The 27,399-nt window shown below is 40.3% G+C and overlaps 2 protein-coding genes across 2 annotated transcripts; both read left to right on the forward strand.

The window, feature by feature from the left end:
- The first annotated feature begins 23,072 nt into the window (after positions 1 to 23,072).
- Positions 23,073 to 27,343, forward strand: LOC145902151 (uncharacterized). The gene is made up of 11 exons (XM_082990024.1): positions 23,073 to 23,646; positions 23,787 to 23,900; positions 24,026 to 24,127; positions 24,195 to 24,271; positions 25,252 to 25,291; positions 25,350 to 25,501; positions 25,568 to 25,734; positions 25,789 to 25,963; positions 26,261 to 26,539; positions 26,636 to 26,749; positions 26,884 to 27,343. The coding sequence occupies exons 1-11, from the start codon at positions 23,148 to 23,150 to the stop codon at positions 27,124 to 27,126; spliced, it is 1,962 nt and encodes a 653-aa protein (XP_082846150.1). The 5' UTR covers positions 23,073 to 23,147; the 3' UTR covers positions 27,127 to 27,343.
- Positions 24,331 to 25,154, forward strand: LOC145913098 (uncharacterized). Its single transcript, XM_083000635.1, has 2 exons — positions 24,331 to 24,338; positions 24,381 to 25,154. Exons 1-2 carry the CDS (start codon positions 24,331 to 24,333, stop codon positions 25,006 to 25,008), a joined length of 636 nt encoding a protein of 211 aa, XP_082856761.1. The 3' UTR covers positions 25,009 to 25,154.
- Positions 27,344 to 27,399: the final 56 nt, after the last annotated feature.

The following is a 27,399-nucleotide window of genomic DNA, read 5'->3' on the forward strand; positions in this document are numbered from 1 at the left end:
GAAAACACTCTAGTTTACTTTACGCATGACTTACTTTGCGGGGAATGCCCGGCTTTCATGTGCAGATCGAAAAATGTCGTAGTGGACATGTATTTTTAAACGTACGCCCGAATCCGAATACCGACAACATACAATGCGCCTAAACGAAAATGGGACTGCACGTTGTCACGTTTGTAGCGTTGTATGTATTTAAAAAATGGATAAGAAATAGAATTTTTTTTTCATGTAGGGCAATAATAAGAAATATAGGCAGCGGTCATATGGATACCTTAATTCTGATCAAAAAGTTGCTGTTTTCTAATCTAATCAAAAACATTCGCATCACACTTCCTTTCTTGGGGATCACATAAAATCATAGGACCCAGGAAAAAAGTACTGTGTTCAAAAGCCCGGATTTGCTAATTATGATCCCCCTTGACTGGCGGGCCCGGGTTCACCTCATTTAATGGGGGCCGTGGCACAAATCGCACAAGAAAGTGTATGAAGCGTCAGAAAATGAAGAAAATAGCGTTTAATATGCCACAAAGACAGCGAGACCTCATTATTAACAAATTGGGGAAATTAACATTGTTTGTATCTGATATGACAAAAAATTGAGTTGCAATCCGGACCTGGATGTTAAAGCACTGTTTCATTCATAATCACAGAATTTTGCAGAATTTCAAAGAAGGTTTTTACAGGTTTGGCCAGAGATTACAGAGCACCTATTACATTTTTATGCATTTTCATGCTATATCTATATACATTCTGGCACTAATGAATCATACCAAGAAAAAAACAATGGGTTCATTTCCTGATAAACTAAACAATCGTACGGCGCAAGAGTAGGAATGAACGCATTGTTCAGAGAAACACACTTGCGACGGTTTATTTGAATAATACAACTGCGATGAGGTGTTTTTGTTAAATATGGAAATGGATTTTACAAAAAACAAAAAGGAGTGCTGGTGGCTGCAATGCGTACCTACAAGAAGTTTTCTGTGACGTGAGAAAATATGATGTAATACAATTCTTTGCTTTTTCTTTTGAGAACGATCGCTTTAGCACACGTGAGAAAAATACAAATATTGGTTACGCGAGGTTTCGCCGTAAAATGACATGTGTTGATTGTTTGCGGATAATTGAGTTTTTGAGGTTATCGATTTGTATTTATTCTCCTTGTATTCGAACAGAACTAATGGTGTCGCAATAATGGTCTGAACCGAACGTTGAAAATTACAATTTTGCTTAAATGTGAAGTTTCCACCTGTGCCACGCACAACAAGTTGCGTTGGAAAAAGATTGATTCCAGGAAGAAAATATTAAATGTTGTTGCCGAACGTTCAAAATACGTGACCATACGATAAAGCTACATCCTGCAAGAATTTACAAGCATAATTTCAAGTTTCAGAAAATTTAACCTGGCCACACTGGGTTTAACTCATTCATTCAGACTTAATTTATATAACAGCAGGTAAAATTATATTGAAATACCATACTTTCTTAACCATTGGCGGGGACGCAGGGAACTGGTAACCCCAATATTTTGGTTGGTGGAGACATCCCACAAAAGTCGTTCCTTTGTGAGGGTGCAACGCGTAACCCTGAATAGCCTATATAATAAGTTTAAATAAGTTTGAATACTTGTTAAAGCGCTTTTGTGAAATTCTGGTCAATGATGCGGAATGTTTTTCACAAAACTTTTATTCACACAGAAGGTAGTACCACTCTCATTCTGGCAGAATTCTGGCAGAATAATTTTGCAAATTTGCCACATTCTACAAGGTACAACAGACATTTACTCAAAAATTGTTTTTTTTGGATTAAAATCAAATTACAGAGATGAGCAAGCAGATCAAACCTCAAAAAACATTTAAACAACATTTTCCGCAGCTGTATCAATCAAAAAAATCGCGAATTAAAAAAATCGCCTGGTTTTGCGATTCAGCATAATGGCGGCATGCGAAAAACTAGTCTAATACAAAGAATTCTGCTCGGCGTTCTTGCAATAGGTGCCAATATTGACCAATATCAAGAGAACGGAAATTTAATTCTCTACAACATGCAATTAACAAATTTGAAATTAAGGTGCCGGATGACCTTCAAATCGCCGATTGAAGACGACCCGCTTTGAGCGAATCAGCAGCGTAATGGCGTAATGTCGGCATGCGAAAAACTTCCCTATTAAAACAATTCTGCTCGGCGTTCTGGCAATAGGTGCCAATATTGACCAATATCAAGAGAACGGAAATTTAATTCTCTACAACATGCAATTAACAAATTTGAAATTAAGGTGCCGGATGACCTTCAAATCGCCGATTGAAGACGACCCGCTTTGAGCGAATCAGCAGCGTAATGGCGTAATGTCGGCATGCGAAAAACTTCCCTATTAAAACAATTCTGCTCGGCGTTCTGGCAATAGGTGCCAATATTGACCAATATCAAGAGAACGGAAATTTAATTCTCTACAACATGCAATTAACAAATTTGAAATTAAGGTGCCGGATGACCTTCAAATCGCCGATTGAAGACGACCCGCTTTGAGCGAATCAGCAGCGTAATGGCGTAATGTCGGCATGCGAAAAACTTCCCTATTAAAACAATTCTGCTCGGCGTTCTGGCAATAGGTGCCAATATTGACCAATATCAAGAGAACGGAAATTTAATTCTCTACAACATGCAATTAACAAATTTGAAATTAAGGTGCCGGATGACCTTCAAATCGCCGATTGAAGACGACCCGCTTTGAGCGAATCAGCAGCGTAATGGCGTAATGTCGGCATGCGAAAAACTTCCCTATTAAAACAATTCTGCTCGGCGTTCTGGCAATAGGTGCCAATATTGACCAATATCAAGAGAACGGAAATTTAATTCTCTACAACATGCAATTAACAAATTTGAAATTAAGGTGCCGGATGACCTTCAAATCGCCGATTGAAGACGACCCGCTTTGAGCGAATCAGCAGCGTAATGGCGTAATGTCGGCATGCGAAAAACTTCCCTATTAAAACAATTCTGCTCGGCGTTCTGGCAATAGGTGCCAATATTGACCAATATCAAGAGAACGGAAATTTAATTCTCTACAACATGCAATTAACAAATTTGAAATTAAGGTGCCGGATGACCTTCAAATCGCCGATTGAAGACGACCCGCTTTGAGCGAATCAGCAGCGTAATGGCGTAATGTCGGCATGCGAAAAACTTCCCTATTAAAACAATTCTGCTCGGCGTTCTGGCAATAGGTGCCAATATTGACCAATATCAAGAGAACGGAAATTTAATTCTCTACAACATGCAATTAACAAATTTGAAATTAAGGTGCCGGATGACCTTCAAATCGCCGATTGAAGACGACCCGCTTTGAGCGAATCAGCAGCGTAATGGCGTAATGTCGGCATGCGAAAAACTTCCCTATTAAAACAATTCTGCTCGGCCTTCTGGCAATAGGTGCCAATATTGACCAATATCAAGAGAACGGAAATTTAATTCTCTACAACATGCAATTAACAAATTTGAAATTAAGGTGCCGGATGACCTTCAAATCGCCGATTGAAGACGACCCGCTTTGAGCGAATCAGCAGCGTAATGGCGTAATGTCGGCATGCGAAAAACTTCCCTATTAAAACAATTCTGCTCGGCGTTCTGGCAATAGGTGCCAATATTGACCAATATCAAGAGAACGGAAATTTAATTCTCTACAACATGCAATTAACAAATTTGAAATTAAGGTGCCGGATGACTTTCAAATCGCCGATTGAAGACGACCCGCTTTGAGCGAATCAGCAGCGTAATGGCGTAATGTCGGCATGCGAAAAACTTCCCTATTAAAACAATTCTGCTCGGCCTTCTGGCAATAGGTGCCAATATTGACCAATATCAAGAGAACGGAAATTTAATTCTCTACAACATGCAATTAACAAATTTGAAATTAAGGTGCCGGATGACCTTCAAATCGCCGATTGAAGACGACCCGCTTTGAGCGAATCAGCAGCGTAATGGCGTAATGTCGGCATGCGAAAAACTTCCCTATTAAAACAATTCTGCTCGGCGTTCTGGCAATAGGTGCCAATATTGACCAATATCAAGAGAACGGAAATTTAATTCTCTACAACATGCAATTAACAAATTTGAAATTAAGGTGCCGGATGACCTTCAAATCGCCGATTGAAGACGACCCGCTTTGAGCGAATCAGCAGCGTAATGGCGTAATGTCGGCATGCGAAAAACTTCCCTATTAAAACAATTCTGCTCGGCGTTCTGGCAATAGGTGCCAATATTGACCAATATCAAGAGAACGGAAATTTAATTCTCTACAACATGCAATTAACAAATTTGAAATTAAGGTGCCGGATGACCTTCAAATCGCCGATTGAAGACGACCCGCTTTGAGCGAGTCAGCAGCGTAATGGCGTAATGTCGGCATGCGAAAAACTTCCATATTAAAACAATTCTGCTCGGCGTTCTGGCAATAGGTGCCAATATTGACCAATATCAAGAGAACGGAAATTTAATTCTCTACAACATGCAATTAACAAATTTGAAATTAAGGTGCCGGATGACCTTCAAATCGCCGATTGAAGACGACCCGCTTTGAGCGAGTCAGCAGCGTAATGGCGTAATGTCGGCATGCGAAAAACTTCCCTATTAAAACAATTCTGCTCGGCGTTCTGGCAATAGGTGCCAATATTGACCAATATCAAGAGAACGGAAATTTAATTCTCTACAACATGCAATTAACAAATTTGAAATTAAGGTGCCGGATGACCTTCAAATCGCCGATTGAAGACGACCCGCTTTGAGCGAGTCAGCAGCGTAATGGCGTAATGTCGGCATGCGAAAAACTTCCCTATTAAAACAATTCTGCTCGGCGTTCTGGCAATAGGTGCCAATATTGACCAATATCAAGAGAACGGAAATTTAATTCTCTACAACATGCAATTAACAAATTTGAAATTAAGGTGCCGGATGACCTTCAAATCGCCGATTGAAGACGACCCGCTTTGAGCGAGTCAGCAGCGTAATGGCGTAATGTCGGCATGCGAAAAACTTCCCTATTAAAACAATTCTGCTCGGCGTTCTGGCAATAGGTGCCAATATTGACCAATATCAAGAGAACGGAAATTTAATTCTCTACAACATGCAATTAACAAATTTGAAATTAAGGTGCCGGATGACCTTCAAATCGCCGATTGAAGACGACCCGCTTTGAGCGAGTCAGCAGCGTAATGGCGTAATGTCGGCATGCGAAAAACTTCCCTATTAAAACAATTCTGCTCGGCGTTCTGGCAATAGGTGCCAATATTGACCAATATCAAGAGAACGGAAATTTAATTCTCTACAACATGCAATTAACAAATTTGAAATTAAGGTGCCGGATGACCTTCAAATCGCCGATTGAAGACGACCCGCTTTGAGCGAGTCAGCAGCGTAATGGCGTAATGTCGGCATGCGAAAAACTTCCCTATTAAAACAATTCTGCTCGGCGTTCTGGCAATAGGTGCCAATATTGACCAATATCAAGAGAACGGAAATTTAATTCTCTACAACATGCAATTAACAAATTTGAAATTAAGGTGCCGGATGACCTTCAAATCGCCGATTGAAGACGACCCGCTTTGAGCGAGTCAGCAGCGTAATGGCGTAATGTCGGCATGCGAAAAACTTCCCTATTAAAACAATTCTGCTCGGCGTTCTGGCAATAGGTGCCAATATTGACCAATATCAAGAGAACGGAAATTTAATTCTCTACAACATGCAATTAACAAATTTGAAATTAAGGTGCCGGATGACCTTCAAATCGCCGATTGAAGACGACCCGCTTTGAGCGAGTCAGCAGCGTAATGGCGTAATGTCGGCATGCGAAAAACTTCCCTATTAAAACAATTCTGCTCGGCGTTCTGGCAATAGGTGCCAATATTGACCAATATCAAGAGAACGGAAATTTAATTCTCTACAACATGCAATTAACAAATTTGAAATTAAGGTGCCGGATGACCTTCAAATCGCCGATTGAAGACGACCCGCTTTGAGCGAGTCAGCAGCATAATGGCGTAATGTCGGCATGCGAAAAACTTCCCTATTAAAACAATTCTGCTCGGCGTTCTGGCAATAGGTGCCAATATTGACCAATATCAAGAGAACGGAAATTTAATTCTCTACAACATGCAATTAACAAATTTGAAATTAAGGTGCCGGATGACCTTCAAATCGCCGATTGAAGACGACCCGCTTTGAGCGAATCAGCAGCGTAATGGCGTAATGTCGGCATGCGAAAAACTTCCCTATTAAAACAATTCTGCTCGGCCTTCTGGCAATAGGTGCCAATATTGACCAATATCAAGAGAACGGAAATTTAATTCTCTACAACATGCAATTAACAAATTTGAAATTAAGGTGCCGGATGACCTTCAAATCGCCGATTGAAGACGACCCGCTTTGAGCGAGTCAGCAGCGTAATGGCGTAATGTCGGCATGCGAAAAACTTCCATATTAAAACAATTCTGCTCGGCGTTCTGGCAATAGGTGCCAATATTGACCAATATCAAGAGAACGGAAATTTAATTCTCTACAACATGCAATTAACAAATTTGAAATTAAGGTGCCGGATGACCTTCAAATCGCCGATTGAAGACGACCCGCTTTGAGCGAGTCAGCAGCGTAATGGCGTAATGTCGGCATGCGAAAAACTTCCCTATTAAAACAATTCTGCTTGGCGTTCTGGCAATAGGTGCCAATATTGACCAATATCAAGAGAACGGAAATTTAATTCTCTACAACATGCAATTAACAAATTTGAAATTAAGGTGCCGGATGACCTTCAAATCGCCGATTGAAGACGACCCGCTTTGAGCGAGTCAGCAGCGTAATGGCGTAATGTCGGCATGCGAAAAACTTCCCTATTAAAACAATTCTGCTCGGCGTTCTGGCAATAGGTGCCAATATTGACCAATATCAAGAGAACGGAAATTTAATTCTCTACAACATGCAATTAACAAATTTGAAATTAAGGTGCCGGATGACCTTCAAATCGCCGATTGAAGACGACCCGCTTTGAGCGAGTCAGCAGCGTAATGGCGTAATGTCGGCATGCGAAAAACTTCCCTATTAAAACAATTCTGCTCGGCGTTCTGGCAATAGGTGCCAATATTGACCAATATCAAGAGAACGGAAATTTAATTCTCTACAACATGCAATTAACAAATTTGAAATTAAGGTGCCGGATGACCTTCAAATCGCCGATTGAAGACGACCCGCTTTGAGCGAGTCAGCAGCATAATGGCGTAATGTCGGCATGCGAAAAACTTCCCTATTAAAACAATTCTGCTCGGCGTTCTGGCAATAGGTGCCAATATTGACCAATATCAAGAGAACGGAAATTTAATTCTCTACAACATGCAATTAACAAATTTGAAATTAAGGTGCCGGATGACCTTCAAATCGCCGATTGAAGACGACCCGCTTTGAGCGAATCAGCAGCGTAATGGCGTAATGTCGGCATGCGAAAAACTTCCCTATTAAAACAATTCTGCTCGGCCTTCTGGCAATAGGTGCCAATATTGACCAATATCAAGAGAACGGAAATTTAATTCTCTACAACATGCAATTAACAAATTTGAAATTAAGGTGCCGGATGACCTTCAAATCGCCGATTGAAGACGACCCGCTTTGAGCGAGTCAGCAGCGTAATGGCGTAATGTCGGCATGCGAAAAACTTCCATATTAAAACAATTCTGCTCGGCGTTCTGGCAATAGGTGCCAATATTGACCAATATCAAGAGAACGGAAATTTAATTCTCTACAACATGCAATTAACAAATTTGAAATTAAGGTGCCGGATGACCTTCAAATCGCCGATTGAAGACGACCCGCTTTGAGCGAGTCAGCAGCGTAATGGCGTAATGTCGGCATGCGAAAAACTTCCCTATTAAAACAATTCTGCTCGGCGTTCTGGCAATAGGTGCCAATATTGACCAATATCAAGAGAACGGAAATTTAATTCTCTACAACATGCAATTAACAAATTTGAAATTAAGGTGCCGGATGACCTTCAAATCGCCGATTGAAGACGACCCGCTTTGAGCGAGTCAGCAGCGTAATGGCGTAATGTCGGCATGCGAAAAACTTCCCTATTAAAACAATTCTGCTCGGCGTTCTGGCAATAGGTGCCAATATTGACCAATATCAAGAGAACGGAAATTTAATTCTCTACAACATGCAATTAACAAATTTGAAATTAAGGTGCCGGATGACCTTCAAATCGCCGATTGAAGACGACCCGCTTTGAGCGAGTCAGCAGCGTAATGGCGTAATGTCGGCATGCGAAAAACTTCCCTATTAAAACAATTCTGCTCGGCGTTCTGGCAATAGGTGCCAATATTGACCAATATCAAGAGAACGGAAATTTAATTCTCTACAACATGCAATTAACAAATTTGAAATTAAGGTGCCGGATGACCTTCAAATCGCCGATTGAAGACGACCCGCTTTGAGCGAGTCAGCAGCGTAATGGCGTAATGTCGGCATGCGAAAAACTTCCCTATTAAAACAATTCTGCTCGGCGTTCTGGCAATAGGTGCCAATATTGACCAATATCAAGAGAACGGAAATTTAATTCTCTACAACATGCAATTAACAAATTTGAAATTAAGGTGCCGGATGACCTTCAAATCGCCGATTGAAGACGACCCGCTTTGAGCGAGTCAGCAGCGTAATGGCGTAATGTCGGCATGCGAAAAACTTCCCTATTAAAACAATTCTGCTCGGCGTTCTGGCAATAGGTGCCAATATTGACCAATATCAAGAGAACGGAAATTTAATTCTCTACAACATGCAATTAACAAATTTGAAATTAAGGTGCCGGATGACCTTCAAATCGCCGATTGAAGACGACCCGCTTTGAGCGAGTCAGCAGCGTAATGGCGTAATGTCGGCATGCGAAAAACTTCCCTATTAAAACAATTCTGCTCGGCGTTCTGGCAATAGGTGCCAATATTGACCAATATCAAGAGAACGGAAATTTAATTCTCTACAACATGCAATTAACAAATTTGAAATTAAGGTGCCGGATGACCTTCAAATCGCCGATTGAAGACGACCCGCTTTGAGCGAGTCAGCAGCGTAATGGCGTAATGTCGGCATGCGAAAAACTTCCCTATTAAAACAATTCTGCTCGGCGTTCTGGCAATAGGTGCCAATATTGACCAATATCAAGAGAACGGAAATTTAATTCTCTACAACATGCAATTAACAAATTTGAAATTAAGGTGCCGGATGACCTTCAAATCGCCGATTGAAGACGACCCGCTTTGAGCGAGTCAGCAGCATAATGGCGTAATGTCGGCATGCGAAAAACTTCCCTATTAAAACAATTCTGCTCGGCGTTCTGGCAATAGGTGCCAATATTGACCAATATCAAGAGAACGGAAATTTAATTCTCTACAACATGCAATTAACAAATTTGAAATTAAGGTGCCGGATGACCTTCAAATCGCCGATTGAAGACGACCCGCTTTGAGCGAATCAGCAGCGTAATGGCGTAATGTCGGCATGCGAAAAACTTCCCTATTAAAACAATTCTGCTCGGCCTTCTGGCAATAGGTGCCAATATTGACCAATATCAAGAGAACGGAAATTTAATTCTCTACAACATGCAATTAACAAATTTGAAATTAAGGTGCCGGATGACCTTCAAATCGCCGATTGAAGACGACCCGCTTTGAGCGAGTCAGCAGCGTAATGGCGTAATGTCGGCATGCGAAAAACTTCCATATTAAAACAATTCTGCTCGGCGTTCTGGCAATAGGTGCCAATATTGACCAATATCAAGAGAACGGAAATTTAATTCTCTACAACATGCAATTAACAAATTTGAAATTAAGGTGCCGGATGACCTTCAAATCGCCGATTGAAGACGACCCGCTTTGAGCGAGTCAGCAGCGTAATGGCGTAATGTCGGCATGCGAAAAACTTCCCTATTAAAACAATTCTGCTCGGCGTTCTGGCAATAGGTGCCAATATTGACCAATATCAAGAGAACGGAAATTTAATTCTCTACAACATGCAATTAACAAATTTGAAATTAAGGTGCCGGATGACCTTCAAATCGCCGATTGAAGACGACCCGCTTTGAGCGAGTCAGCAGCGTAATGGCGTAATGTCGGCATGCGAAAAACTTCCCTATTAAAACAATTCTGCTCGGCGTTCTGGCAATAGGTGCCAATATTGACCAATATCAAGAGAACGGAAATTTAATTCTCTACAACATGCAATTAACAAATTTGAAATTAAGGTGCCGGATGACCTTCAAATCGCCGATTGAAGACGACCCGCTTTGAGCGAGTCAGCAGCGTAATGGCGTAATGTCGGCATGCGAAAAACTTCCCTATTAAAACAATTCTGCTCGGCGTTCTGGCAATAGGTGCCAATATTGACCAATATCAAGAGAACGGAAATTTAATTCTCTACAACATGCAATTAACAAATTTGAAATTAAGGTGCCGGATGACCTTCAAATCGCCGATTGAAGACGACCCGCTTTGAGCGAGTCAGCAGCGTAATGGCGTAATGTCGGCATGCGAAAAACTTCCCTATTAAAACAATTCTGCTCGGCGTTCTGGCAATAGGTGCCAATATTGACCAATATCAAGAGAACGGAAATTTAATTCTCTACAACATGCAATTAACAAATTTGAAATTAAGGTGCCGGATGACCTTCAAATCGCCGATTGAAGACGACCCGCTTTGAGCGAGTCAGCAGCGTAATGGCGTAATGTCGGCATGCGAAAAACTTCCCTATTAAAACAATTCTGCTCGGCGTTCTGGCAATAGGTGCCAATATTGACCAATATCAAGAGAACGGAAATTTAATTCTCTACAACATGCAATTAACAAATTTGAAATTAAGGTGCCGGATGACCTTCAAATCGCCGATTGAAGACGACCCGCTTTGAGCGAGTCAGCAGCGTAATGGCGTAATGTCGGCATGCGAAAAACTTCCCTATTAAAACAATTCTGCTCGGCGTTCTGGCAATAGGTGCCAATATTGACCAATATCAAGAGAACGGAAATTTAATTCTCTACAACATGCAATTAACAAATTTGAAATTAAGGTGCCGGATGACCTTCAAATCGCCGATTGAAGACGACCCGCTTTGAGCGAGTCAGCAGCGTAATGGCGTAATGTCGGCATGCGAAAAACTTCCCTATTAAAACAATTCTGCTCGGCGTTCTGGCAATAGGTGCCAATATTGACCAATATCAAGAGAACGGAAATTTAATTCTCTACAACATGCAATTAACAAATTTGAAATTAAGGTGCCGGATGACCTTCAAATCGCCGATTGAAGACGACCCGCTTTGAGCGAGTCAGCAGCATAATGGCGTAATGTCGGCATGCGAAAAACTTCCCTATTAAAACAATTCTGCTCGGCGTTCTGGCAATAGGTGCCAATATTGACCAATATCAAGAGAACGGAAATTTAATTCTCTACAACATGCAATTAACAAATTTGAAATTAAGGTGCCGGATGACCTTCAAATCGCCGATTGAAGACGACCCGCTTTGAGCGAGTCAGCAGCGTAATGGCGTAATGTCGGCATGCGAAAAACTTCCCTATTAAAACAATTCTGCTCGGCGTTCTGGCAATAGGTGCCAATATTGACCAATATCAAGAGAACGGAAATTTAATTCTCTACAACATGCAATTAACAAATTTGAAATTAAGGTGCCGGATGACCTTCAAATCGCCGATTGAAGACGACCCGCTTTGAGCGAGTCAGCAGCATAATGGCGTAATGTCGGCATGCGAAAAACTTCCCTATTAAAACAATTCTGCTCGGCGTTCTGGCAATAGGTGCCAATATTGACCAATATCAAGAGAACGGAAATTTAATTCTCTACAACATGCAATTAACAAATTTGAAATTAAGGTGCCGGATGACCTTCAAATCGCCGATTGAAGACGACCCGCTTTGAGCGAATCAGCAGCGTAATGGCGTAATGTCGGCATGCGAAAAACTTCCCTATTAAAACAATTCTGCTCGGCCTTCTGGCAATAGGTGCCAATATTGACCAATATCAAGAGAACGGAAATTTAATTCTCTACAACATGCAATTAACAAATTTGAAATTAAGGTGCCGGATGACCTTCAAATCGCCGATTGAAGACGACCCGCTTTGAGCGAGTCAGCAGCGTAATGGCGTAATGTCGGCATGCGAAAAACTTCCATATTAAAACAATTCTGCTCGGCGTTCTGGCAATAGGTGCCAATATTGACCAATATCAAGAGAACGGAAATTTAATTCTCTACAACATGCAATTAACAAATTTGAAATTAAGGTGCCGGATGACCTTCAAATCGCCGATTGAAGACGACCCGCTTTGAGCGAGTCAGCAGCGTAATGGCGTAATGTCGGCATGCGAAAAACTTCCCTATTAAAACAATTCTGCTCGGCGTTCTGGCAATAGGTGCCAATATTGACCAATATCAAGAGAACGGAAATTTAATTCTCTACAACATGCAATTAACAAATTTGAAATTAAGGTGCCGGATGACCTTCAAATCGCCGATTGAAGACGACCCGCTTTGAGCGAGTCAGCAGCGTAATGGCGTAATGTCGGCATGCGAAAAACTTCCCTATTAAAACAATTCTGCTCGGCGTTCTGGCAATAGGTGCCAATATTGACCAATATCAAGAGAACGGAAATTTAATTCTCTACAACATGCAATTAACAAATTTGAAATTAAGGTGCCGGATGACCTTCAAATCGCCGATTGAAGACGACCCGCTTTGAGCGAGTCAGCAGCGTAATGGCGTAATGTCGGCATGCGAAAAACTTCCCTATTAAAACAATTCTGCTCGGCGTTCTGGCAATAGGTGCCAATATTGACCAATATCAAGAGAACGGAAATTTAATTCTCTACAACATGCAATTAACAAATTTGAAATTAAGGTGCCGGATGACCTTCAAATCGCCGATTGAAGACGACCCGCTTTGAGCGAGTCAGCAGCGTAATGGCGTAATGTCGGCATGCGAAAAACTTCCCTATTAAAACAATTCTGCTCGGCGTTCTGGCAATAGGTGCCAATATTGACCAATATCAAGAGAACGGAAATTTAATTCTCTACAACATGCAATTAACAAATTTGAAATTAAGGTGCCGGATGACCTTCAAATCGCCGATTGAAGACGACCCGCTTTGAGCGAGTCAGCAGCGTAATGGCGTAATGTCGGCATGCGAAAAACTTCCCTATTAAAACAATTCTGCTCGGCGTTCTGGCAATAGGTGCCAATATTGACCAATATCAAGAGAACGGAAATTTAATTCTCTACAACATGCAATTAACAAATTTGAAATTAAGGTGCCGGATGACCTTCAAATCGCCGATTGAAGACGACCCGCTTTGAGCGAGTCAGCAGCGTAATGGCGTAATGTCGGCATGCGAAAAACTTCCCTATTAAAACAATTCTGCTCGGCGTTCTGGCAATAGGTGCCAATATTGACCAATATCAAGAGAACGGAAATTTAATTCTCTACAACATGCAATTAACAAATTTGAAATTAAGGTGCCGGATGACCTTCAAATCGCCGATTGAAGACGACCCGCTTTGAGCGAGTCAGCAGCGTAATGGCGTAATGTCGGCATGCGAAAAACTTCCCTATTAAAACAATTCTGCTCGGCGTTCTGGCAATAGGTGCCAATATTGACCAATATCAAGAGAACGGAAATTTAATTCTCTACAACATGCAATTAACAAATTTGAAATTAAGGTGCCGGATGACCTTCAAATCGCCGATTGAAGACGACCCGCTTTGAGCGAGTCAGCAGCATAATGGCGTAATGTCGGCATGCGAAAAACTTCCCTATTAAAACAATTCTGCTCGGCGTTCTGGCAATAGGTGCCAATATTGACCAATATCAAGAGAACGGAAATTTAATTCTCTACAACATGCAATTAACAAATTTGAAATTAAGGTGCCGGATGACCTTCAAATCGCCGATTGAAGACGACCCGCTTTGAGCGAATCAGCAGCGTAATGGCGTAATGTCGGCATGCGAAAAACTTCCCTATTAAAACAAAAAATGCACTAAAACTGCACCTAACACGCTGAAAATCGCTATACCACGTGATTTCTTGCTCATTCAACCTGAAAATTGACCCCAATGCATCACCGGTTGCCTTGTGACGAAACTGAGAATCTCTATGACGCAGGAGTACAAGACGGGCAATCCCCGCGGGCAAAACTATTTTAATAGAGTTGCTGATATGCGGTCTTTAGTCCTATTTTCATAAAATAAAGTTTGGTCCTGGCATTGAAATTCGTTTTGGTCGAAGATTGCCTTTCTTTTTGTTTGTCCTTTATGACGCATTGACGTTGATGAGGACATATTTCGCGCGTTATCGTTTGACTGAATAATCACTCTTCTTTGGTAAAAGTGATTCAAACTTTAAATCCTCAGTTATTGTTTTTTTGTTGCTTTCACACTCTGCTTCCACACTGTCTGATAAAGGTGGCTCTTGTAGCAAAGTTACATCTGTAGTAGAATTTTTGTGCTGACTGTCAAAAACCTTTTCAGAATATTTTTCTTTCAATACTGCAACATGCTCATGAACAAAAGTTGGCAAATTTGGAATAATATCTTCACCACACACAATGTTGGTGTTCTGCCACTCACTTTCTGTCAATAGCAATGCTGCATGGCCTTGCGGAAACACACAGGATGGATGTAACCATTCTTTGCATACACTGCACTCTATCATCAATTCTCCCTCATACGGCTTGTGACATATGCAATATGTTTCACTTTTTACATCCCGATTTATACTGTTCATGTCATGTATTAAAGACATCACTCTTCTTCGTAAATCATGGTTACTACGCCAACTTTTGTTGAAACGCAAAACAGCTTTTTTGGATACTTTTGTCTTTTTCAATCCAAAGTATGACTTCAGGCACTTGTGATCTATTATGTTGTCAAGTGGTTGAAAGTTGTTTGTAACAACAAACGCCCTGGCCAATGCAAAAATGTCGAAATGTATTCCATGGTTTCCATGTATTCCATGGTTTCTAGTATTCCATGGCAGACTACTGGTAAGGATCAGTGTTTCAAAGAAATTAACAATACGCCTAGAAAAAGCAAACGGTAAAAAACGTCTTTCAAACATCCACTTATAATTGGACACATCAAAAATGAAAACGAAGACAAACATAGGCGCCTGGTCCGGGGGGGGGGGGGGGGGGGGGCGGCGCCCCCCCTCAGGTTTTCTTTTAAAAAAACCAGTGGATATTACGCGCGTCTGTCCGCACCATGTAACTCGTCGCATTCGTAACGTACGAAGAAAAAATGACCTGAAAACAAAGTGTTTCTTACACGACGCACACAAAATATGTTGACCTAACGTCAGTCTCGCATTTCTTCGGTTGTTGCAACGTCAGTCTCGCATTATCATATGCCAACAGGTAGTTATTGGTTGTGTCGTAGACCGATCTTGTGCGTTTATCGTTAACGCCGCCCTTTTGGCTAATACGCCTCATGCGTTGAAGTTTAAACACGATATTTGCTGATGTAATAGTTACAAATTGTGACGCCATAGTTACAAATTATGACGTCATAGTTACAGATTATGACGTCATAATATAGCCGCCCCCTGGAAAAATTAAAACTAGGCGCCTATGCGAACAAACAAACAAACAAACAAACCAAAAACGAACCAACTTCCAATACAAAAAACATCTTCTGTGTCGTCCTGTGCGTACGTAACATTCAACACAGCGGGAGTCACGTGACATAAGCACATGGAAACATAGAAATGTCATGACGTCAGTCCAAACTAATTTTCGGTGGCAACAAGTAATTTCCTTGTCTATAATTAATCTGGGCACGTTTTAAACATTTTGGGACAGCGAATGGTATAGGATTGTTTCACACTAACAGGTAATTAAAACCTTTGTAATTCACTGACGAATAACGCTTATATGATTTTTGTCAGAAATGCCACAGTTTGGAGACGAGGTTATTAACTTAGAGTCAGGGCGGTCGTTTGTAATTATTGTTGCACAACGTTTGGCTTGTCCTTTTGTACGTGGAAAACAGGTCACAAATATAAACAATGCCAATATTGCATATTTCATATTAATATACACGGTGTTCTCTGCAACAGCCTTCAACAGCCAAAAGGAAAGGTCAAGCGATAACCGTTGTTGGTATTGCATCTTGTACGGGTCAGTTTGTGGAGTCATGTATCGTCGCGAATCAAAGATTGTGATAAGACATGCATGTTTCGGTGTGATTACATGTGGGACCTTTGGTCTATTCTTTTTTATCATTGAAGAAAGAGGGAAAAAACTGTAGCGGTGAATAATTAAAGAAAAAGGGGGCATAGGGGCAAAAAACAAACACAATGGCGCAAAAATACAAATTACTTGGGTACACGACAAACAGCTTAAACATGGTTTTATAAGATATTCAGTTGTTTTATTTTGACCACCGATGTTCAATTCAATAGTTCTTGTCGATTAAAATACGAATAATTGTTGGTCGCCTATTAGCGTATTGCATCTGTACATTACATGCCAACAACAACAAAGTGCACAGTCAAAAAAACATTACAAAATAGTATGAAATTTCAGTACTGTTTCACAATATCACAATATGACTATAGTAAGAATTAAAACCGTTTCATAGGCAAAAGACGCACGATACAGTTTTGCTAGCTTAAATTCCTTTAATTGTTTGTTGGTCATGATAGCCATGGGGTTCGGTTTAAATTGGGAGCTTATTAGTTTCCTCTTCACTGCAGCTTTTTTTGGAGATTAGCCTCCAGGGTAACCTATCCGCTAACAAGAAGTCCCATAAACCTTGTGCTTTGGCTGGATTTGTATTACCATTCTGCTGTAACCAAGTATAGAAGGTCTTTGTGTACCCAAAGTGTTGTAAGATATTTTAGACACGTATGTTGGCTTTTTTTGTTTGCGAAGGAACTGTGTCCCACTCCTCATGTAGACTTGCTACAAGCTGCAGAAACTTGACGAAAAAATGTTGTATTTGGCTCAAAACCAAACTCTGTAACGAATATACCAACAGGTCAACAAGAGCAAATACTCACTCTTCGTGAAAATTTTCTAAAAAATGGTTTACTGCGCTTTTTTATAATTTTGTCCAAGCTGTTGCGCATGTGGTTGGATTTTTGGCTGAGAATTGACATCGCCATACTTTTGACACAATGTAAGGTTTTCAAAGAAATAAGAGTCTTCAATATTTTGCTATGGAACAACCGACGAATTTAAGAGCACCTCAAATCTGTTTTGGTGCAGAAATCGTGTTTGGAGATTGGTTTTGTTTGGTTAAAAGGTTTGGATAACAGCGCTTTAAATTAAGAGGCAACATATGATTCTCATTATCTATCATACCCCCGCCCATGCAAAATTTAAGATATGGTAACGCTTTTATTTCTTTCCTATTATGGCTATAGTTATCTTCCCGATAAGGGTTATTCCTCTGGTCGCCCAAAGGTTCATAACTATGTTGGCTTTTTCGGGGAAGGGAGAAAGTTTAATTCAATTATTTTTTTAAGATTTTTGAGAAATCAGTATCCGAACCTTTTGTAAAAACAATGCAAACGGGGATGATTTTTATTCATGCAGACCACGAACAAAGTTAAGGAGAGTGGGTCATCTTGTCTGAGGCCACGTTCTATGTCAAACGATTCCAAGAAATATGGTGTCGAAAATTTGCATGTAGGCCTATGTGGAAACATGGTAATGGTCCCTAATGTCAATAATGTCGAACAGCAACCGGATATTTGACCCTATATATCGGTGCGGTTGGAAGCCGTGTCGCTCCTTCGATAGAAAACCACGTATCTTGCGTTGACGACTTTTAAGGAGATCTTGTAGTCCATGTTTAGCAAAGGTATCGGGCGATAATTTGGGAATATAGAAAACCTTTCCCACTATTAGGAAACAGGGTGACAACTCCTTTACATTGTGAATAGATATTCTACCTGATTAAGTTTCCGTTCTCTTGATATTGGTCAATATTGGCACCTACTACAAGAACGCCGAGCAGAATTGTTGTAATAAGGAAGTTTTTATTGACATTACGCCATTACGCTGCTGATTCGCTCAAAGCGGGTCGTCTTCAATGGGCGATTTGAAGGTCATCCGGCACCTTAATTTCAAATTTGTTAATTGCATGTTGTAGAGAATTAAATTTCCGTTCTCTTGATATTGGTCAATATTGGCACCTATTGCCAGAACGCCGAGCAGAATTGTTTTAATAGGGAAGTTTTTCGCATGCCGACATTACGCCATTACGCTGCTGATTCGCTCAAAGCGGGTCGTCTTCAATCGGCGATTTGAAGGTCATCCGGCACCTTAATTTCAAATTTGTTAATTGCATGTTGTAGAGAATTAAATTTCCGTTCTCTTGATATTGGTCAATATTGGCACCTATTGCCAGAACGCCGAGCAGAATTGTTTTAATAGGGAAGTTTTTCGCATGCCGACATTACGCCATTACGCTGCTGATTCGCTCAAAGCGGGTCGTCTTCAATCGGCGATTTGAAGGTCATCCGGCACCTTAATTTCAAATTTGTTAATTGCATGTTGTAGAGAATTAAATTTCCGTTCTCTTGATATTGGTCAATATTGGCACCTATTGCCAGAACGCCGAGCAGAATTGTTTTAATAGGGAAGTTTTTCGCATGCCGACATTACGCCATTACGCTGCTGATTCGCTCAAAGCGGGTCGTCTTCAATCGGCGATTTGAAGGTCATCCGGCACCTTAATTTCAAATTTGTTAATTGCATGTTGTAGAGAATTAAATTTCCGTTCTCTTGATATTGGTCAATATTGGCACCTATTGCCAGAACGCCGAGCAGAATTGTTTTAATAGGGAAGTTTTTCGCATGCCGACATTACGCCATTACGCTGCTGATTCGCTCAAAGCGGGTCGTCTTCAATCGGCGATTTGAAGGTCATCCGGCACCTTAATTTCAAATTTGTTAATTGCATGTTGTAGAGAATTAAATTTCCGTTCTCTTGATATTGGTCAATATTGGCACCTATTGCCAGAACGCCGAGCAGAATTGTTTTAATATGGAAGTTTTTCGCATGCCGACATTACGCCATTACGCTGCTGACTCGCTCAAAGCGGGTCGTCTTCAATCGGCGATTTGAAGGTCATCCGGCACCTTAATTTCAAATTTGTTAATTGCATGTTGTAGAGAATTAAATTTCCGTTCTCTTGATATTGGTCAATATTGGCACCTATTGCCAGAAGGCCGAGCAGAATTGTTTTAATAGGGAAGTTTTTCGCATGCCGACATTACGCCATTACGCTGCTGATTCGCTCAAAGCGGGTCGTCTTCAATCGGCGATTTGAAGGTCATCCGGCACCTTAATTTCAAATTTGTTAATTGCATGTTGTAGAGAATTAAATTTCCGTTCTCTTGATATTGGTCAATATTGGCACCTATTGCCAGAACGCCGAGCAGAATTGTTTTAATAGGGAAGTTTTTCGCATGCCGACATTACGCCATTATGCTGCTGACTCGCTCAAAGCGGGTCGTCTTCAATCGGCGATTTGAAGGTCATCCGGCACCTTAATTTCAAATTTGTTAATTGCATGTTGTAGAGAATTAAATTTCCGTTCTCTTGATATTGGTCAATATTGGCACCTATTGCCAGAACGCCGAGCAGAATTGTTTTAATAGGGAAGTTTTTCGCATGCCGACATTACGCCATTACGCTGCTGATTCGCTCAAAGCGGGTCGTCTTCAATCGGCGATTTGAAGGTCATCCGGCACCTTAATTTCAAATTTGTTAATTGCATGTTGTAGAGAATTAAATTTCCGTTCTCTTGATATTGGTCAATATTGGCACCTATTGCCAGAACGCCGAGCAGAATTGTTTTAATAGGGAAGTTTTTCGCATGCCGACATTACGCCATTACGCTGCTGATTCGCTCAAAGCGGGTCGTCTTCAATCGGCGATTTGAAGGTCATCCGGCACCTTAATTTCAAATTTGTTAATTGCATGTTGTAGAGAATTAAATTTCCGTTCTCTTGATATTGGTCAATATTGGCACCTATTGCCAGAACGCCGAGCAGAATTGTTTTAATAGGGAAGTTTTTCGCATGCCGACATTACGCCATTACGCTGCTGATTCGCTCAAAGCGGGTCGTCTTCAATCGGCGATTTGAAGGTCATCCGGCACCTTAATTTCAAATTTGTTAATTGCATGTTGTAGAGAATTAAATTTCCGTTCTCTTGATATTGGTCAATATTGGCACCTATTGCCAGAACGCCGAGCAGAATTGTTTTAATAGGGAAGTTTTTCGCATGCCGACATTACGCCATTACGCTGCTGATTCGCTCAAAGCGGGTCGTCTTCAATCGGCGATTTGAAGGTCATCCGGCACCTTAATTTCAAATTTGTTAATTGCATGTTGTAGAGAATTAAATTTCCGTTCTCTTGATATTGGTCAATATTGGCACCTATTGCCAGAACGCCGAGCAGAATTGTTTTAATAGGGAAGTTTTTCGCATGCCGACATTACGCCATTACGCTGCTGATTCGCTCAAAGCGGGTCGTCTTCAATCGGCGATTTGAAGGTCATCCGGCACCTTAATTTCAAATTTGTTAATTGCATGTTGTAGAGAATTAAATTTCCGTTCTCTTGATATTGGTCAATATTGGCACCTATTGCCAGAAGGCCGAGCAGAATTGTTTTAATAGGGAAGTTTTTCGCATGCCGACATTACGCCATTACGCTGCTGATTCGCTCAAAGCGGGTCGTCTTCAATCGGCGATTTGAAGGTCATCCGGCACCTTAATTTCAAATTTGTTAATTGCATGTTGTAGAGAATTAAATTTCCGTTCTCTTGATATTGGTCAATATTGGCACCTATTGCCAGAACGCCGAGCAGAATTGTTTTAATAGGGAAGTTTTTCGCATGCCGACATTACGCCATTACGCTGCTGATTCGCTCAAAGCGGGTCGTCTTCAATCGGCGATTTGAAGGTCATCCGGCACCTTAATTTCAAATTTGTTAATTGCATGTTGTAGAGAATTAAATTTCCGTTCTCTTGATATTGGTCAATATTGGCACCTATTGCCAGAAGGCCGAGCAGAATTGTTTTAATAGGGAAGTTTTTCGCATGCCGACATTACGCCATTACGCTGCTGATTCGCTCAAAGCGGGTCGTCTTCAATCGGCGATTTGAAGGTCATCCGGCACCTTAATTTCAAATTTGTTAATTGCATGTTGTAGAGAATTAAATTTCCGTTCTCTTGATATTGGTCAATATTGGCACCTATTGCCAGAACGCCGAGCAGAATTGTTTTAATAGGGAAGTTTTTCGCATGCCGACATTACGCCATTACGCTGCTGATTCGCTCAAAGCGGGTCGTCTTCAATCGGCGATTTGAAGGTCATCCGGCACCTTAATTTCAAATTTGTTAATTGCATGTTGTAGAGAATTAAATTTCCGTTCTCTTGATATTGGTCAATATTGGCACCTATTGCCAGAACGCCGAGCAGAATTGTTTTAATAGGGAAGTTTTTCGCATGCCGACATTACGCCATTACGCTGCTGATTCGCTCAAAGCGGGTCGTCTTCAATCGGCGATTTGAAGGTCATCCGGCACCTTAATTTCAAATTTGTTAATTGCATGTTGTAGAGAATTAAATTTCCGTTCTCTTGATATTGGTCAATATTGGCACCTATTGCCAGAACGCCGAGCAGAATTGTTTTAATAGGGAAGTTTTTCGCATGCCGACATTACGCCATTACGCTGCTGATTCGCTCAAAGCGGGTCGTCTTCAATCGGCGATTTGAAGGTCATCCGGCACCTTAATTTCAAATTTGTTAATTGCATGTTGTAGAGAATTAAATTTCCGTTCTCTTGATATTGGTCAGTATTGGCACCTATTGCCAGAACGCCGAGCAGAATTGTTTTAATAGGGAAGTTTTTCGCATGCCGACATTACGCCATTACGCTGCTGATTCGCTCAAAGCGGGTCGTCTTCAATCGGCGATTTGAAGGTCATCCGGCACCTTAATTTCAAATTTGTTAATTGCATGTTGTAGAGAATTAAATTTCCGTTCTCTTGATATTGGTCAATATTGGCACCTATTGCCAGAAGGCCGAGCAGAATTGTTTTAATAGGGAAGTTTTTCGCATGCCGACATTACGCCATTACGCTGCTGATTCGCTCAAAGCGGGTCGTCTTCAATCGGCGATTTGAAGGTCATCCGGCACCTTAATTTCAAATTTGTTAATTGCATGTTGTAGAGAATTAAATTTCCGTTCTCTTGATATTGGTCAATATTGGCACCTATTGCAAGAACGCCGAGCAGAATTCTTTGTATTAGACTAGTTTTTCGCATGCCGCCATTATGCTGAATCGCAAAACTAGGCGATTTTTTTAATTCGCGATTTTTTTGATTGATACAGCTGCGGAAAATGTTGTTTAAATGTTTTTTGAGGTTTGATCTGCTTGCTCATCTCTGTAATTTGATTCTAATCCAAAAAAAACAATTTTTGAGTAAATGTCTGTTGTACCTTGTAGAATGTGGCAAATTTGCAAAATTATTCTGCCAGAATTCTGCCAGAATGAGAGTGGTAAGGTAGTTGTTTTGTTGCACGCATGAGCACTTTATCGGAGAGTTAAGAAAATTTGCGACAAGTCCTTAACATACTATTATTTTTTGCGTTCGGGGAATTTTGCTGGGCCAATTTGTATTTCAACAAAGAGGTTTAATCAAATCGTATTTGGTTAACCATGAATATTGAAGCAACATGCTGCTGCAGAGCTAACATGTGTTTGTTTTGTATTAAAAAGTGATAACTAGGACTGGCCTAGATGGCTATTGGCTACCTAATCATCCAACCAAGATGTTTTTTTTGAATATATATATTTCGCCTATGCGACATCCTCAGTATTCTAAAAGCAACACTTTTTGAAAGAATTTTAGCGCTTTTATCCCAAAACCAATCCAAGTAGTCAGTGGGAGATCTACGCTTTTTTACAAACATTTTTTTATTTTGTATCAAAATATATGTATTTTCATAGAGAGAGTTTGTGTATATTTTACTATTGATCAAAAAAAATAGTTGTAACTGTTCCTAACTCTAACTTGCTGAAGACAATCATGTCAAATCAAGCTCACCACTCAGACACCGGAGTATGGGATCCAAACTCTAAAATTGATATGTGGGACCCAAGTTGCATCGGGACATCTAATGCACAACAACACACAAATCCAGCAAGCACGGATGATGGCTTTTCTGCCCCTGCTCAAACTAGCTGGTATAGCCAAACCAGCAGCTTGGACACAAACTACAATATGTCATCAATGAGGGAATCACTTAGGTATCCAAACCAACAGCCACCACAGGCACCAGTGGATAGAACTTATTCAGACATTTACTATCAACCTAGTAGCCAAACAAGTGGATATAATTCACCCCAGAATCCTGTGCAACAGTTGAATGTATCCGGTAACAACATGCATAATCCTCCCCAATCGTATAGCCAAGTGCAACAACCACATGCCAACTATCCTTCAAGCAACTTTACTGCAGGACCATCACAAAACTGGAATACCTTTGTGAATCCTCTAAACACAAATGACAATTCAGAATCAGCTGGTAAAAATATGCAAATATTTTTTTGTGAAATGTAAAACTTGTGTAAAATACATTAACATCGGTATTGACAAGGGATTAACACCCGCACTCGCTTTAACATCCCATGTATAAGTGAAAAAAGTTGTTAAATTTTTTTACAGATGTTAAAGTTGACAGAATGAAAAAAGCTGCTGAAAAAGCCAAAGAAATTGAAACAGATATAATGAGAAAACCAACCACTATCTCAAAAGGAGCATTGGCAGCAGTGCAACAAGGTAAGCAAAGGTTTTTAGTCCCAAAGTGTTTGCATTTGTCTATTATTATGGTTTTAAATCATCCTTTATGTATTTTCTTCAACATTGAGCAAAGCATTTTTTACTTAAATTTGCTTCAACTATAGATCTTACTAAAGCTGCTGCTCCTTTTCAATCTGCTGAAACATTAAAACTTTATCGTGATAAACAACTTGGAATATTGTCTCAGGAGACTGAAGATAAAGCAGGTTGGTTTTATATATATTGTTTTGTTTTGAGCTGCAGTTCATCGTAAAGCTTTTTTTCTCAAAACAGTGACAAAATCATCTGAAATCCTGGAAAAATCAAATTTGTCTGCTACTGCCACAGAGTTTGTTCCTCGGTCTTTCAACGTAAGTTGGCTCTTACCTTAGATATAGCTTATGCACATTTCCTGCTAATATACCTTCTTATGGTGCTGTATTATTTATTATACTAAATGTGAGACCCATTGTAAGATAGTTTGAAATATATATATGTGTGTTTCAAGGTGAGAGTGGAAGTAGGTGTTGAAGGTGGGGAAGCAGTTCTCATTCCTAAGCTTAATCTGCCTTTAAGCCCTGACTCAGAACGAGCTGAGAGTAATATTAGATCAATACAAGAAATCAGTGTTTCAAATACAGCTGAAAGAAAGCAGGACAGTGGCCAAAGCTGGATGTCACCATTTTGGCTCCATGTTTCCGAGGATAGCATTATTGACCCTTTTGAAACAAACATTTGGCAAAATCCTATGGATGGACCTAGTCTAAAGCCAAGTCCAAACAAAACTAAACCACTACCTAGAATTAGCACACCAGTTAAAATGATGTCTTCAGCAAGGAAGTACCATGTTGACAAGAGTACCAATGATCACAAAAATAAAATACCCAGCTTATCTGACCAGTTTGATAATACCATTAGAAGTGAGGAATTGGAAAGTTTGGTGTTGTCTTCAATTCCATTCGGTGAAATAAACCAGATGAAGCATTTTCTCATACCAGGTCTTTGCACACTAAATGACCTTGGTTTTCAGTCTGAACAGGATTCATTAGCTCGGCTGAAACAAAAGGTTGAGTATAATGTACTAAATTTGTTAGAATTTTTATTGTAAAAAGTATAGTTAAGAGCACAGACTATAGACTTTAAAACAGCAATTGTTTGACAAAAAGAATCATTTATTGGTTTGTGGTGATTCGTTTCTTACCTACAAATATTTAGTGTGTGAAGCTCCAACCATTACCTTGCTTTAAAAAGCATTTCTGCTGTGCTACATGCTAATAAGTTAATGTAGGTTGGTTATGAGCACTCCAAAATCACAATAAAAAATCAGTTAACTTACCTGTTTGCAATATAGGTGAAGAAAGCACAGACACGGCCATCAATTGATGAAGAAGGTAAAAAATGCGGTTGGGTAAATTAATTTGTTTTGTTTAATTTTTTTTCTTGTATCAGATGCAGTGATCCGTGTCACAGAATGCATCAACAACCTTATTATTTACCCTGCATGCTTTGATAGCACTGTACCCAGTTTGCTGAAATCCCTGAAAGGATATGCAATGCCTGAAACGACAGTGGAAAAGATTGTTGATGCGATATATGAGACCGTATGATGTTTTGTTAATTTGACTTTTTAACGACATGTGCATTGACACAGATACGCCATTTTTTAGTGTGTTGTTGAGCCAAACTTTCGCTACCTTGGTGCTCAGTTGTGTGACACTTTAGCTCGAAGTGAAACCGGGCTTCCTAAGTTTCGAAGCATATTGCTGAGTAAAGCACAAAATGAGTTCAAAAGTATGGATGATGCTCTTAAAGGTGAAGCAACAGCAATTGAGCGGTAAACACCAGTCGACTAAATCGTAGACTTCTTGTTAATTTTGTTGTTATTTAGAGCTAGGGGATTCACGCAATTTGTGGCAGAACTCTTTTTGAGCCTGATGATGGAACGCAAGTCTGGAGTTCTCGAAAGATTTGCAATCTTGGGACGAGCGATCCTAGGTGTAATTGGCAATCTGATCAAATATCCTGTCAATGACAACATACAATGTGCTGTCAGAGTTCTAAAGGTTGGGAAATTTTTTGTTGTATTCAATGCAAAGTGACATGCTAGGTTTAAACATAACTTTTTGCTTTACAAACATTTTTTGTTGCATTGTGACCACATGTGGGTTTAATCATGGTCTTTAGGGAGGGGGCAATGTGGCATTTGTCCCCCAGAAAATTAGAAAACAACTGGTAACATAGGGGCAGCTCTTCAATTGAAAAAACATAGAGACATAAAAATGACCCCCGTCAAATGCTAGATAAAAAGTGTAGTATACAAACACAATGCAGGTTCTGTGCAAACATCAATTTTTTTGCAGTTGACTGTCGTCAGTATGGAAGATTCATTAAAAGATGATGGAAAAGGATCCATTGACAAATTGGAAAATACACTGAATGATTTAATTTCGTTTTTGGACGATAAAAAAGAACTATCCAAAACTACATGTAGTTTGCTGAGTGGTTTAAAAACGTTAAGAAGTCAAAACTGGGGTAGAGTTCCAAAGGATGAAGCTCAATCCGCAGACTGGCCCTCATCAAGTACAAAGCAGTATTATCCTGCCAAACAAGGAAGTCCAACGGAAGAAACCTTTATGACTGTATGTTAATCAGTTTGTAGTTTTTAAAATTTATTTAGAAAAAAGTTAGCCGTTGTGTTTAACTAAACACGTTGTTTCATGTTAATCTATTATTAGAATGAACCGGTATTCTTTACACCTGAGGGTGTTCAATACACCACCGCCGATGCTGCGGATCCTGAATTTTACAACAAACATTTGGCCAAGTTTGATTCTTATAACCCTGCTGATGTAAGGAATTGTTTTTTTTTTGTGTATAAATCATATGTAATTTAATAAGCCACGGCTTATGAATGGCAATAGTAGATTGTCACTATTTTTTGTACTAAATTTTAATTTATAACACACAAACATTGCCATTTCAGCCACAAGACGAACAGTTTTCAGTGAATCCTTTGGATGAAGCGCAGTACACGATGAACCCCCTCAGCAATACGGGGTATGATTTAAATTTTGACCCACAGGGCAGCGGAGACTACTCTGGCTGGTCTCCAGCCGATGAAGACCAGTTTGATTCAGCTTCAGCAGAAGATATTTACAACAATGTAGACGATTACGACGCGGAATTGGAACAGTTTATTAAGAATATGGGAGGGATGTCAACTTAATGTCACCAGGCTCGCACAACATGCGATAAAAATGAAAAAATGGCGGTACTGCGAGGGGTCAGCGTCGAAATGTGACATTCCGAGTTATCGTTCCTGTTCACTTCTTAACGTTCCGCGACCAAATTCAAGACCAAGTTGCACATACTGCAGGCTCAGAAGGGCAATGTTTTTGTACAAGTGTTCTTTAGCAATGTTTCTTCACAATACAAGTGGTGGGACGGAACGGTGTTACTGTTTTTGTGATGACAAGTGGTGCATTGTACACGGGTATAG

Source organism: Ascidia mentula, chromosome 1, assembly GCF_947561715.1.
Source record: "Ascidia mentula chromosome 1, kaAscMent1.1, whole genome shotgun sequence".
NCBI lineage: Eukaryota > Metazoa > Chordata > Ascidiacea > Phlebobranchia > Ascidiidae > Ascidia > Ascidia mentula.

What these genes read in the sequence shown, in the direction of transcription:
- LOC145902151 (XM_082990024.1), top strand. Translation starts at nt 23,148, where the DNA reads ATGTCAAATCAAGCTCACCACTCAGACACCGGAGTATGGGATCCAAAC. An exon ending in TTGTTCCTCGGTCTTTCAAC is followed by an intron (nt 24,272 to 25,251) that starts GTAAGTTGGCTC and finishes TTTGCAATATAG; the next exon opens with GTGAAGAAAGCACAGACACG. An exon ending in TTGATGCGATATATGAGACC is followed by an intron (nt 25,502 to 25,567) that starts GTATGATGTTTT and finishes GCCATTTTTTAG; the next exon opens with TGTGTTGTTGAGCCAAACTT.